This window comes from Anneissia japonica, unplaced genomic scaffold, assembly GCF_011630105.1.
Source record: "Anneissia japonica isolate Jap-2015-1 unplaced genomic scaffold, ASM1163010v1 scaffold284860_len1800451_cov186, whole genome shotgun sequence".
Classification (NCBI taxonomy): Eukaryota; Metazoa; Echinodermata; class Crinoidea; order Comatulida; family Comatulidae; genus Anneissia; species Anneissia japonica.
The window spans coordinates 170,136-182,856 of NW_022706010.1; the positions used below are offsets into that span (position 1 = coordinate 170,136).

Consider the following 12,721-nt stretch of genomic DNA (forward strand, 5'->3'; position numbering starts at 1 on the left):
TTCAATTGTCGATGCTTCTTATTGTGGTGTTAAAATCAATAGAAACTATCGTCGACCAGGGGCGGATCCAGAGGAAAAGCTTGCTGGGGCCATGTGAAGTACCGGTAACCATAGACACTCATACATGGAATTTAAATAGAACATTACCTTGTTTTTGAGTATTGTGCTCCCCCCCCCCCCACCATCTGTTCTTTCTCTATTATGTGGGGGCGGGGACTTCCTTGTCCCCCTTCCCTAGGATTTTCCTTTGCGGCTACATTATGTTTTCCTTGATCAGTGGCGGATTGGGACAGTGGCGTAACTAGGTTGTGAGGGGCCCTGGTTCAAGAGTACAGTCGGGGCCCTTGACGCAAATTGACTGCATGCCAACTAAGAATTGCACCACCGATAGGTTAGAGGAGCAGTGGTCTTTCCGATTTTATTAATACTATTTTGACAATAAATCTTTCGAATTTTATTTTTTAATTTGTAATTTTTAGATGATCATAATAAGTATTTCTACTTCTTACGACCAAAAGAAAAGGCAACTTTGATAGTTTTTGAATTGGTGTATTTATTTATGGGATTAACCATTGAACAATCAACAATTCTTGTATAGTTTTATATAAGCCTACTTAAGCTAAATAAAATGAAATGGACTTATGTATGACCGTGATAGTGTAATACACATATCCGATAAACATGGCAGGAAAAACACCTTTTAATAAATTTCGTCACTAATAGAATCGTTATTTAGCGATTTTTTTAGTAACATAGGAACCGACAAAAATCAATTAAAGAAATCAAAACAGATTTTAAAAAAAGCCGCCTAATACCCAACTTTTTAAGAATTTGAGACTTTCAAAAGCCTATAGATGACCGAAAACTGCACTTATGACATGGTTCAGGTAAGACAATCGTAAGAATTTGAGACTTTAGATGCCGGAAATGGGGGAAATTTATTACAAAAAAATCTACGAAAATTACAATCCATCTGAGCCATGGTTGAGGCTGAGGTGAGAACATTTTAATACTTAAAATTTTTGTCAGTTATTTGTTAACACTTTTTTCAACCTCTGAAGGGGGTGCGCATACGTCACTTTTCATAATTTCGATACTAGGCTACTAAGCGCGATATCTCTGTTCCATTATAAACAAATCAGTAATGAATGGATGGTTCCAAACGATTGGAAAGTCTCACTGACTACAAAGGTAGGCCTATGCAACAAACAACGCGCTAACAATAGACCAATCTCAGTGGTATATATCAAATAAAATTATTACATATCTCAATGAATAGGCCTATGACCTTATAAATGTGTAATCCATTAATATGACCGCGAAATGACAGCCACGCTTTATTTTTTATATTATATGCTTTATTTTTTTTATATTATATGGCAAAGTGTTTTGACACAATAGATCATACATTACTACTATTAAAAAAAATGGAAAAATATGGGTGTAATGGAAACGAGTTATTGTGGTTTCAAAATTACCTGACTGAGGAAGCAATAGTTAAATGTTACAATAAAACACATGCTTTAAATATTAAATTTTTATAGTCCTAAGGGAGAGGGGCCTTTATAGGTCGGGGCCCCTGAAGCTTGGGGGCTCATAGGTTCATGAACCTGCGATAGTTACGCCACTACAATAAGCCCTTTCACATCCCTCCCGAACAGGAGCCTTGAAATGAGGCGGGGGAGAATGTAAGGGGAGGGGCCGGGTTCGACGACGTGGGAGCGCCAGCTCGCAAAATGGGATCTGAGGTAATTTTTAGACTGTGAGACCGTGATTTTTTTGAGGGGTGGGGGAGGGCGGCGAGGCCAGCGAGGCCAGTATTTTCTAATACCCGCCCCTTCCCTCTTCCCCCTTTTCCTACCAAGAGATGTCATATTTATATAATTATATTATATTTCCAATCAGCCCTGGCATAGAGTCGATTCGCATGGCTGGTCACACTGACTTCAAGCAAAGATCGTATAGCGCCGCTATACAATCGATTTGCTTCAAGCGCTCATGTCGGCAGTGTCAACAAGAAGGAGGACATGCCTACCGATACGAAGCGTGTTCCAGGTCCTGAAGTTGCGCAACCATATCAGTGGTTTTACGGCGAAAAAGAAAAACCAGTTACTGTAGGTTTACTAAATTTGGTAGACATGATAATATTCATATTATTTTATTCGAAAATCAAAAGCTGATGTAGGCCCGGCCTTGGCCTGTGTGTGGAACCGAATACCACACGACAGGACTTGAGTGCCGCACGCATTTCCACTCTGTACGATTCTGGTGTGTGTGGAACTAGGCCTAGGCTAGCAGAAGTCAGACAGGCTTTGGCTGAACTGAGTAGCGTTCCGCACTGTACTGCTCGCGTGCCCAAATTATCGGTGGAGTTCAAAGTCTTTACAACAGTGACGTGTCGAAGTTCATGAGAGTGCGCAGGGGTCGCACCCCACACCCCCGCCCCCTACCCCTTAAAAAACACAAAAATCTCATTGAAGCCACTGCCTGGCACTGAAATTGATCACCTCATTCATATCACCTTATTTTGGGACCTAGCTCCCCCTCACTTAATCATCGAGCCACTCCACCTTCCCCACCCCACCATTTTCAAGACTCCCAAGATATATGCCACAGCTTTACTGCATAAATCCCTGTGCCATGCACCCATTATATATATAAATTATAAATATTCTTTGATTAGCAAATCATACGTTATAGCAATTACTAACAAGTTGTATAACAACATGGCATGCAGGAGTATTACTAGACCTATACTTAATAATAGCAAACAAATAGCAAAAAGACAATAAATGCAGGTATACTTAGGCCCCAAATTATACAGTTGAAATTGCCTAAATCACCCAAAATGGCATTGAAAAATTGTTCGACTGGGATAAAATTTGACTTACAGATTGTTAATTAATGGAAAACACAACGATATGGCATGTAAAATAAGATTGACTTAGAAATTGTTCGAGATTGGCAAAGTTGACTTTAGGAAAGTTTTATTGTATATTTAAATTAATGAGCAATAGTACTTGAAATAAATGTGACTTTTAATATTTTAAGGTATGTAATGTTAACAAGTACAATAGGGAAGATGGCAGAATGTTTGATGAGCTCAGACCAGTTTGTAAGTAGCTTTGTTTAATCCTTATTTATTTCAAAGTAATCATACAGCTATATAATGAAAATAATATGTTGTTTATTGCTTTTTTTTATATCAAAAAATTCAGATAGGCAATAGGGATATATCAGTCTACTGTATAACTCTAGTAAAACATTCCCAAATTGAATAAATCCAGTAATTTATTGAACGTTCGTATTTGATAGTTTTGAAAGCCGGCATTGTGAGCCAATCAAAGGGTTCGGCCTATATGGAGGTAAAAAACACCAAGGTGATTTGTGCAGTGTACGGACCACACGAGGTAGACCGCAGGGAGGATTTCCAGATGAATGGACAGTTGAGGTGCGAGTTCAAATTTGCAACATTTGCTTGCCGTGCCCGCCGTCAACATCAAAGCGATGCTCAGGAGAAAGAATTCTCAGTTATCGTTCAAAAAGCGCTTGAGTCTGCAGTTTGCCTTGTAAGATTGTCTCTTTGTGATATTGTTATATTCAAGTTATGTAATTACTCCAATTTCTGACTGTCTACACCCACAGCTGAAGTGTTTACTTTAGGCCTGGCCCCAATCAGAAACTTTTATTTTGAAGTATTTGCATGTAGATAATTGAAAAGTATAAATAACCAAATCAGAAAGAGAATAGAAAAATTAAAAGAAAACAACTTTATTTGTTGACATTTTTAAGAGGGCTCTGGATATCAGCTGGCCTACTGATTTGAGTTGCCCTCTTAAAGGACGTTTATGAAGATGATGATGATGTTTGTTTTGTCAAGTTTTATTTTTATTTATGTAAGTAACTTATATGCTAATTATCTTGATATTATTTAAAGATAACTTATTTGCTATTATTAATACATTTTCTTGCATCTTTAAAACAATCTTATTGTTATTTTATGTTTAAATTCTATGATACATGTTGATTTGTGTCTTGAATCCTTTTCTCATTGCAGAGTAAATTTCCAAAAGCCCAGTTAGATATATTTGTCACAGTATTGGAAGATGGAGGAAGCTGTAAGAACCCTTTTTTAAAGAATATTTTGTCTAATAAAGTTCGCCCTCCAATTCGAGACCATCTTTGGGACCTAAAAATTTGGGGGTGGTTTAGATGTTCGGTCTCCTGCAAACTGTTATTTGGGTCTCAAATTAGAGGTGGGGGTGGTTTAAAATTTGGAAGGTGTACTGTAATATCAACACAAAATTTTAGTAAATATATCCTACCAGCCCTAGCTATTATGGTAATTATTTAACATCTCTATCTGTATCACATAAAATGCATATACAGTATACATACTTATTTGCCTCCTTTATGTTGGCCAAACAGCTTATTTTTTTTTACATTTTTGCAGATATACAAATAATTACAAATCTATCTTCACTTCAGGTCTGGCTGCTGCTTTAACTTGTGCTTCTGCGGCAGTGGCTGATGCTGGTATTGACATGTATGACGTGGCAATAGGCTGTACTGTGGTAAGCTAAAGCTGAATAATTCCATGAAATGTTAGTCTGGGCCCCCTCCCCCTTCCCCAGTGAGCACAGATGTAATAAATGGAAAAAATAATTACTTAAACCACTAAAGTATTTGCACATTGTTCCAAAGTCCAAGATGGAAGGACTATAAAAATATTAATTATTTTATATCTTTATGAATTTTTCCCCCAAAATGCCTCTGCGACATTAATTTTACCTCTGACCGTCGGTCGCGCTGTCATGCACTTTTCCAGCCTTGTGCATGGAAGTACTAAATGTAAGTTTAGTAATAACAATTTGAAAATGGGAACACACATTAAAATTTTAGTTTTAAAATAAATAAAACAAAATAAATAAATAACTTAATAGGACAATAAAAAGCATAATTATATCAAAGTGTATAAATCAACTATTATTACTGTAGATCTGTTTTACATTTGTTGGTGTTTAGGTATATGTTGAATAAAAGAAAAATCATTGTTTTTTAGAAACAAATTGGAGAACGGTGTTTAATTGACCCAACTTTTGACGAGGAGCAGTCTGTATTGTCTAAAGAAAACAAGGAGGCTGGCAGTGGAAGAACAACTATCTGTCTACTGCCCTCAATCAACCAAATATCAGCATTTTTGCAAGAAGGAGAACTTGATGTCGAAGCATCAGTACAGGTTAGAAAGTGTATTTTAAAAATTTTATTTAATATTAATCTTGTTGAGTTTCATATGTATTGTTTTATATTAAGATCAATGGGTATATTCTTGAGTTGCTTTCTTAAAATTTTATTTCCTATTTCGTAATAACCAGTGATTTTTGAGCCAAGGATGGCAGACAAGCCACAAATAGTGCCATTAAATTTACTCCCGCAGCCCGCACCAAAATTGCTGTCAGGCCTCATGTGACCCGCTGGGCCCACTTTGCCCACCCACTTTGCAAATGTTAATGTTGTAATTAGCAGCGCCCCTGCTTTACCGCTTGAAACTGAGGATAGCATCCAGCACCAAATATCACCTGTACACTACATATTACAACAATTTATATCTTTATGAATTTTTCCCCCAAAATGCCTCTGCGACATTAATGCTACCTCTGACCATCGGTCGCGCTGTCATGCAATTTTCCAGCCTTGTGCATGGAATTACTAAATGTAAGTTTAGTAATAACAATTTGAAAATGGGAACACACATTAAAATTTTAGTTTTAAAATAAATAAAACAAAATAAATAAATAACTTAATAGGACAATAAAAAGCATGATTATATCAAAGTGTATAAATCAACTATTATTACTGTAGATCTGTTTTACATTTGTTGGTGTTTAGGTATATGTTGAATAAAAGAAAAATCATTGTTTTTTAGAAACAAATTGGAGAACGGTGTTTAATTGACCCAACTTTTGACGAGGAGCAGTCTGTATTGTCTAAAGAAAACAAGGAGGCTGGCAGTGGAAGAACAACTATCTGTCTACTGCCCTCAATCAACCAAATATCAGCATTTTTGCAAGAAGGTGAACTTGATGTCGAAGCATCAGTACAGGTTAGAAAGTGTATTTTAAACATTTTATTTAATATTAATCTTATTGAGTTTCATATGTATTGTTTTATATTAAGATCAATGGGTATATTCTTGAGTTGCTTTCTTAAAATTTTATTTCCTATTTCGTAATAACCAGTGATTTTTGAGCCAAGGATGGCAGACAGGCCACAAATAGTGCAATTAATTTACTCCCGCAGCCCGCACCAAAATTGCTGTCAGGCCTCATGTGACCCGCTGGGCCCACTTTGCCCACCCACTTTGCAAATGTTAATAATGTAATTAGCAGCGCCCCTGCTTTACCGCTTGAAACTGAGGATAGCTCCAGCCCATATGAGCGCCTAGCTTGGCAAGGAATTAATGACGTCCCGCTCAGGCACTCAACTTGCCTAGTTTTGGAACATCCTTGCAGAAAAATATTTTTTTGCTGTTGACAGTCCTTGATATATATCATGTTTATGTGGTATGGCACAGCGGGAACGGTTTGGTTTCCCAACCTCGAGGTCGGGGTTTCAATCCCTCACGGTGTATTTCACTTGTGTCCTTGGGCAAGGCACACTATCTACATTGCTTCTCTCCACCCAGGAGTATAAGTGGGTACCTGGAAGGGTTAAATGCAAAAATGCGCTGATGTAGCTGCTGCAATGTTATCGAATACCCCTCCAGGTAGCTCTAGTTTGTGTTCCATAGGCGTTTCAACTGTACTACATCATATTAAATATGTCAAGACTCATTGAAACTTGTCAAACTCAATAGCCATATCACATGTCATATTTTTAATAAATAGTTGAATGGAAGTGTAGCCTGATAGACATAGTGTCTCCCTTACCATAATATTGGCATGAAAACAGTTTTTGCAATTCAAAGGTTGTGTTTTTGGGATAGTAACTAGAGCAATTTCACACTATGATGATTTTATATTGTCCCAAATTCCTTCCAGAGCCATCATCCACTTCATCACTAAAACAATAATAATAACAACACATCCGCAAATGTATTTAAATTAACTCTTCTACTTGGTGTAGTAATTAAGTATATTCTAATTAAAACTGAGAAAGTTTTTTTTTTTCAAAATGAAAATAGAGGTTGTGGTAACTCTTGATGTTATTGTCAAGGGTGATACTGTAAGTGTTATGATAATCATGGTTTTCATTTTCTTTTAATGAATTTAATTTATCATGTTTATTAATGTAATTGATGATGATGATAATATCAACAATAAAAACAAAACAAAAACAGCAACAATAGTAGCAACAATCTTTATTGATCAAAAAGTTATTGTTTATTTTTTATTTTTCATTTCATTTGTTTTATGGTTTCATCCTAATTTTTAATAAGATGCATTGGTCGTTGTAACATGTACTATAGCAATAACTATCTTCCCTGTCTTTAAAACTGAATTTTGATACAATCTATTATGCTTTAAATTATCAGGGTATGCAGAGTTGCATTGAAGGATGTCAAAGGTTATATCCTGTTGTTCATCACTGCCTGATCGAGGCTGTCAAAAAGAAGTTTTTGGCTGGTTCAAAGGAGGTTACGTGAGGTTCGGAGGACGCCTTTTGTGCTCTTCTAATACCATTGCAACATTTTTTCTCATAATAAGAGAAGGTTAGAAGTGAATAAATCGATTCCATGGCTGCAGACATGTGACAGTCAATGATCAGTAATATTTGGATATAAACATTAAGATGACACTGTGATGTTTACTTGCAACTGTTGTTCATTTCATCAGAGTTACTGTTTTTATTCATTTTAACTCCAAATCGCTTGGTAATGTTCCAAAATTCACCTCACTAACTTTGGGTGACTAGGGTCCGTTCGAGTGAAAAAATATAAATATAGCGATTTACCAGTTAATTCACCGGTACATACTTTCTAAAACCGCCTAATTACCTCATCATCTGGATTATTCGCAACAATTTTGACCACCAAATTGCTGGGTAGATTACCGTGTATGGGATGACCATTGAGCCAGAGGTGAGGATAAATCAACCTTAATTGTTTTTCCAATGTTTTGTCCACGGTCCAGCACCCAAATTCAATAGGGTTACAGCCCAGACGCGCTTTCCTTTGCCACACCTCGGAATACGGTTGGCATTTTTCGCTCGAACGGCCCTACTTCAGAATTCAGCGCAAAATGATGAAACATCAAGGTCAAGATTCCAAGGTCTACTGATCTACCATTCAAACAAAAAAAGAAACTTGGCAAGCTCTGATCATGAAAATTTCCTCCTTATGATATACAATAATTTTACTTAATTTTGAATAACCTGTGCATTTTCTAGATCAATGAAGCAATTTTACTAGAGATTTTTTTTTTTCTCCAGGGCCAACTTTGCAGCCCTCCAAAGTGATAAAACTGCCATAATTCTGATACCATATAGTGGATATATAGGACACAAGTCATGGCCTACAGATCTACCAACATACCAAAACTTGGTAAAAAGTTCTGATCATGAAAATTACTTCCATGTTCTTATGATATACAATAATTTCACATCATTATCTGTACTATTAGTGACAACATTTTGTATAAACTGTGTATTCGGTACAATGAAGCTACTTTACAAAAGAATCTTTAACATTTTTTTTCTCCTGAGCGACTTCGTGGCTCTCTAAAAATTTCCCATAGTCTTAAGTGATAAAATCTGCCATAATTCTGATATACCATATTTACTTGAAAAGAACGCCTTGGATTGTTTATTGTTGAGAATGGTTTTTGATGGAGGTGTTTATTTTTTACATGTATATTTTAAATACTCAAATAAACACCCTTAATTTCACTGTAAATGTCGAGCTACAATACATAATTACTGTCAAAATGTGTTATTGTTTGGTCATAAAGATCCCAGCCAGGGTAGAAAAAATGTAATTCTACTGTAGTAGAACATTAATAGAATGTGTTGAGAATGATGTACTTCCATTAGATTTGTTTACAGTCAGTGGGGTGGGAGGGGCATTTATTTGAGGAAAAACAAATGCCTCGGGGCATTTGAGGGTGGTGTTTATTCCAAATGAGACTCTAGAAGGAGTATTTAATCTAGGGGGCATTTAATTGAATTAGTACTATATATATATATATGTATTTATACATATATATATATGTATTTATATATATATATATGGTATATATATATATATATATATATATATTTATTTATTTATTGACTTGGCATTGTAATGGTTGAAGATACTGTTCCACTCTTGGCAGTTTATTGATTTTTCCATTGTGGGATTTCATATGATATTGACTATAACACAAACTTCTTGCACAGTGTTTAAATTTAACTACTGAATAATCATCTGTCTTTTATAGAATAAATAATATGGAGTTGAACAGATGTTTGATGTCTTTACTTAACCTAAAATATTTCCACAGATAGAGAATCAGCAATGTCACATTTAGGTGCTACACAACTGTACATTTGGCAGCATAAGTGGTGTAAGCAGAGTTTGTCAATCCAAGCATCTTGTTGATTATAGCCTGGTTCTCACGAGAGCCTTAAGCCTGGTTCTCACGAGAGCCCTAGTATCCGGATCGGGAGCTAACTGTTAGCACCTGTGTGAGAACGCCCGATCGGTTAGCGCTAACCGTTAGCGGTATCCGGATACAATGAAAATACAATATAATGAATTCAGGTTAATTCTTTGCAGATACAAAGCGCTAGCACCCTACATTGCACCAGCTCAACACCCGCAGCAAGTATAGTAAATGCAACTGCCCAACCGCACAAGCAAATTTTCACTTGAAACAGTAGATAAAACATTAAAATTTTACAACTAAAACCGAATAATGTTTAAAGAGAGGGAATGAAACAAAAAAATAAAAAATAAAGAAAAATAAAATAGTTAAATTATAATCTATAGATGTAGGCCTACAAAAAAAATCAAATATCAGTACAGTTATAGTGTCCATAGAGAGAGAGAGAAAATCCAAAGTAGCGTTGTAGGCCCACGGGATACACATCATAACACAATTAACCACTACCACTCGAGTCTCGTGTATGCAGGCCTTTCGCATTTGCTTTATTATACTTATTAGATAATAGACCTATGTCTATGATTAAATCGTTTATTAGGAATTAAGTAAAAGAATGGAAGTGGGCAGGCCACATTTCATTGTGTGTACTCAGGAGAGATTATGGAGTACGGTAATGGAAAGTTGCGATTATGGTAAAGTTTCACATGGAAAATAAACAAATAGAATATGTAGTAAAAAGGGGATACTGAAATATATAAAATAAAAATTCAAAAACACAAAAAAATTATACAATATTTCACAACCAAGCGAAATTGATTAGGCTGTTCAGTTCTAGCATATGCTATATGTTGCACGGCCTGTTGCATAGCCTACATACAATGTAAAGTTAGGCTATTATATATCCTCTGAAATCGATAAAATAATTTAACACAGAGAAATAGATGACACACTGAAGACAAACAATTATATCGATCATTTTAACACTTTAAAAGTCGTTTTTATATAGGCTATTATAAGCCGAAAAATATCTTCAAAATTTTTTTTTTTTTTTTGGGGGGGTGGGGTTGTATGTTTTTTAAGTACATGTCTTTATATTGATTCCCATTAGGACTATGAGTTGGGTAATAGGCCCTGAGTTCTACAAACTATAACAAATGTAGAACGTCGTTCCATGCCAGAATACGCAAGTGACGCTAATAAGCTGGCTCATTTTGACGAGGAAATACATCATGGTGAAATAAAATGTAGGACTTATTTCAAAAATACCAAAACAACTGCAAGATCATGAAAGATAAAATTATTGTTTCATGAGGCCCCTATATTCAACATGTTAAAATTGTCTAATCTGAAAATGGTCCAGGTATATCGAATCATTAGGACTATTTTTCAAAATTGTAATACCAATAATCAGATTAGATTTTTTTGACGACGATATTAAAAACTGACGATTTCGCCGTGTCTTACAATCTCTTATTTTTATATAATATATACAGTAGATTATATAGTTATAGTAGCTCCATAAATTTACATTTTTTACCAAAATGGAGGACGTGTTCTTGTGTTCGAGTCCGCCACTGATCAAGGTTTTAGCGCATATGCCTAGAGACGAATGTTTAATATGCGCTATAATAGTTAAGTTATCCCCAGTTATGGAGCAAATAAATACAGGAAAGATCACTTTTGAGACTGGGGGTTTCATGGTCTTTAGCAGCTTTGGTCTGTGATTAGAGTAATGGCCGGCAGTGGAACAGCGTTGAAATACGTCTTACGGAATTACAAATTGGGGCCTTGATAAGGAAACAGAGAGGAAAAAAAATACAAGGAGAATGAAGAATGTTAGGCACTGGTGTTGCTTACGTCAATACTGTTTGTTACATATTACTATACGCGGACACTGACGTCACGCTGCTAAAGGGACAACATCGTAATGGCCTTTAACAAATTGCCAAGAAACGATTTTAAAGTTGATTCTTTTACTAGTGACATTCAAAGATCCCCTCTAGAAAAAAATCATCTTTCTAGTTCCCATTCAAGTTCAATATCAAGTGAAATTCTGAAGATGTCAGAAGTGGTCTTCCTGTTTTTGCTGTAAAACTTTCTGTTTTGACTATATAGGCTATAATTTATGTGCGATAATGCTATTAACCAAGATTATTCATATCGCAGTAGATACTTTTGGTAAAAGATTGTATATTTCCTTGATTTTGGGATATCTGTCTCTTATACACATCTAGATGTGTATAAGAGACAGATATTTATACAATAGATTACAGTATATAGTTTCACACATGAAATATTTAAATATAAGCAACAGCATTAAAATTAGTCACAAATCGTGGCCCGAAGTCGGGCCTCACAATTTTCAAATGAAAAAAAAAAAGAATTATATATTATATGCGATACATGAATAACATACAATGGGTTTACATTTTTTAACAAAGCTTATAGACATTGTTCGATTTATTTCCTATGGACCATTATGCCTGTAATTTGAAAAAGTAGGTATTATTGGAAGCAGAGGGGAAAAGCATTTAAAATACAAAGTGATATTATTTAAACATTATATGGACATGGATATAGTCATCATAACAATAAACAAGCCTACACTACATTTGACCTTAAAAATTAAATTGAGAAATTGTAGCTGGAATTATAAAACAATGTGTCAAACTGAGGAGGTAAAACATTCAAAATACAAATAAATTGCATTCGTATACATAATAAAAGATGCATGATGAGAGATACAATGTTATACAATAGGCCTATGTGTTCGGTATAAAGTATGCAATTTCCGTATAAAAGGCATTGATTGTGTGAACGATGACATAGGACAGAAATACGGTATATAGGCTTATGTATTTATACAGTGAACCCCTATGGGACCAGAAAGTGTCCCCTTATATAGTGATGTATCCTGAATAGGGGTACCCAAAGGGGACACTAACCAGAAACGTGAAATTGTTCCCTTATAATAGGGGTTTTGGAAAGTAGTCATATAAATTAGGACATATAGATTCTTTAATTTTATTTCAGTTGACCGACCTACGAACGAGTTACAATATAAATTAAACTAAGTTGTAACAATAATTTGCAATGCAAATACAATACATTTATGATGAAATCAAAATAAATTTAAT

General features: G+C 35.2%; 1 protein-coding gene across 2 annotated transcripts; it reads left to right on the forward strand.

Annotated features, from left to right (window-relative positions):
• The first annotated feature begins 1,987 nt into the window (after positions 1 to 1,987).
• LOC117106038 (exosome complex component MTR3-like) lies at positions 1,988 to 9,440 on the forward strand. 2 transcript variants are annotated; one of them, XM_033247375.1, is made up of 7 exons: positions 1,988 to 2,114; positions 3,052 to 3,115; positions 3,316 to 3,569; positions 4,058 to 4,118; positions 4,489 to 4,574; positions 5,063 to 5,239; positions 7,535 to 9,440. In XM_033247375.1, exons 1-7 carry the CDS (start codon positions 2,028 to 2,030, stop codon positions 7,643 to 7,645), a joined length of 840 nt encoding a protein of 279 aa, XP_033103266.1. In that variant the 5' UTR covers positions 1,988 to 2,027; the 3' UTR covers positions 7,646 to 9,440. The 2 variants fall into 2 exon arrangements, with proteins under 2 accessions (XP_033103266.1, XP_033103264.1); XM_033247373.1 differs by having other exon boundaries at positions 2,004 to 2,132.
• The last annotated feature ends 3,281 nt before the right edge of the window (positions 9,441 to 12,721 follow it).

What these genes read in the sequence shown, in the direction of transcription:
- LOC117106038 (XM_033247373.1), top strand. Translation starts at nt 2,028, where the DNA reads ATGCCTACCGATACGAAGCGTGTTCCAGGTCCTGAAGTTGCGCAACCA. An exon ending in CTGTAGGTTTACTAAATTTG is followed by an intron (nt 2,133 to 3,051) that starts GTAGACATGATA and finishes TAATATTTTAAG; the next exon opens with GTATGTAATGTTAACAAGTA. An exon ending in TGATGAGCTCAGACCAGTTT is followed by an intron (nt 3,116 to 3,315) that starts GTAAGTAGCTTT and finishes CGTATTTGATAG; the next exon opens with TTTTGAAAGCCGGCATTGTG.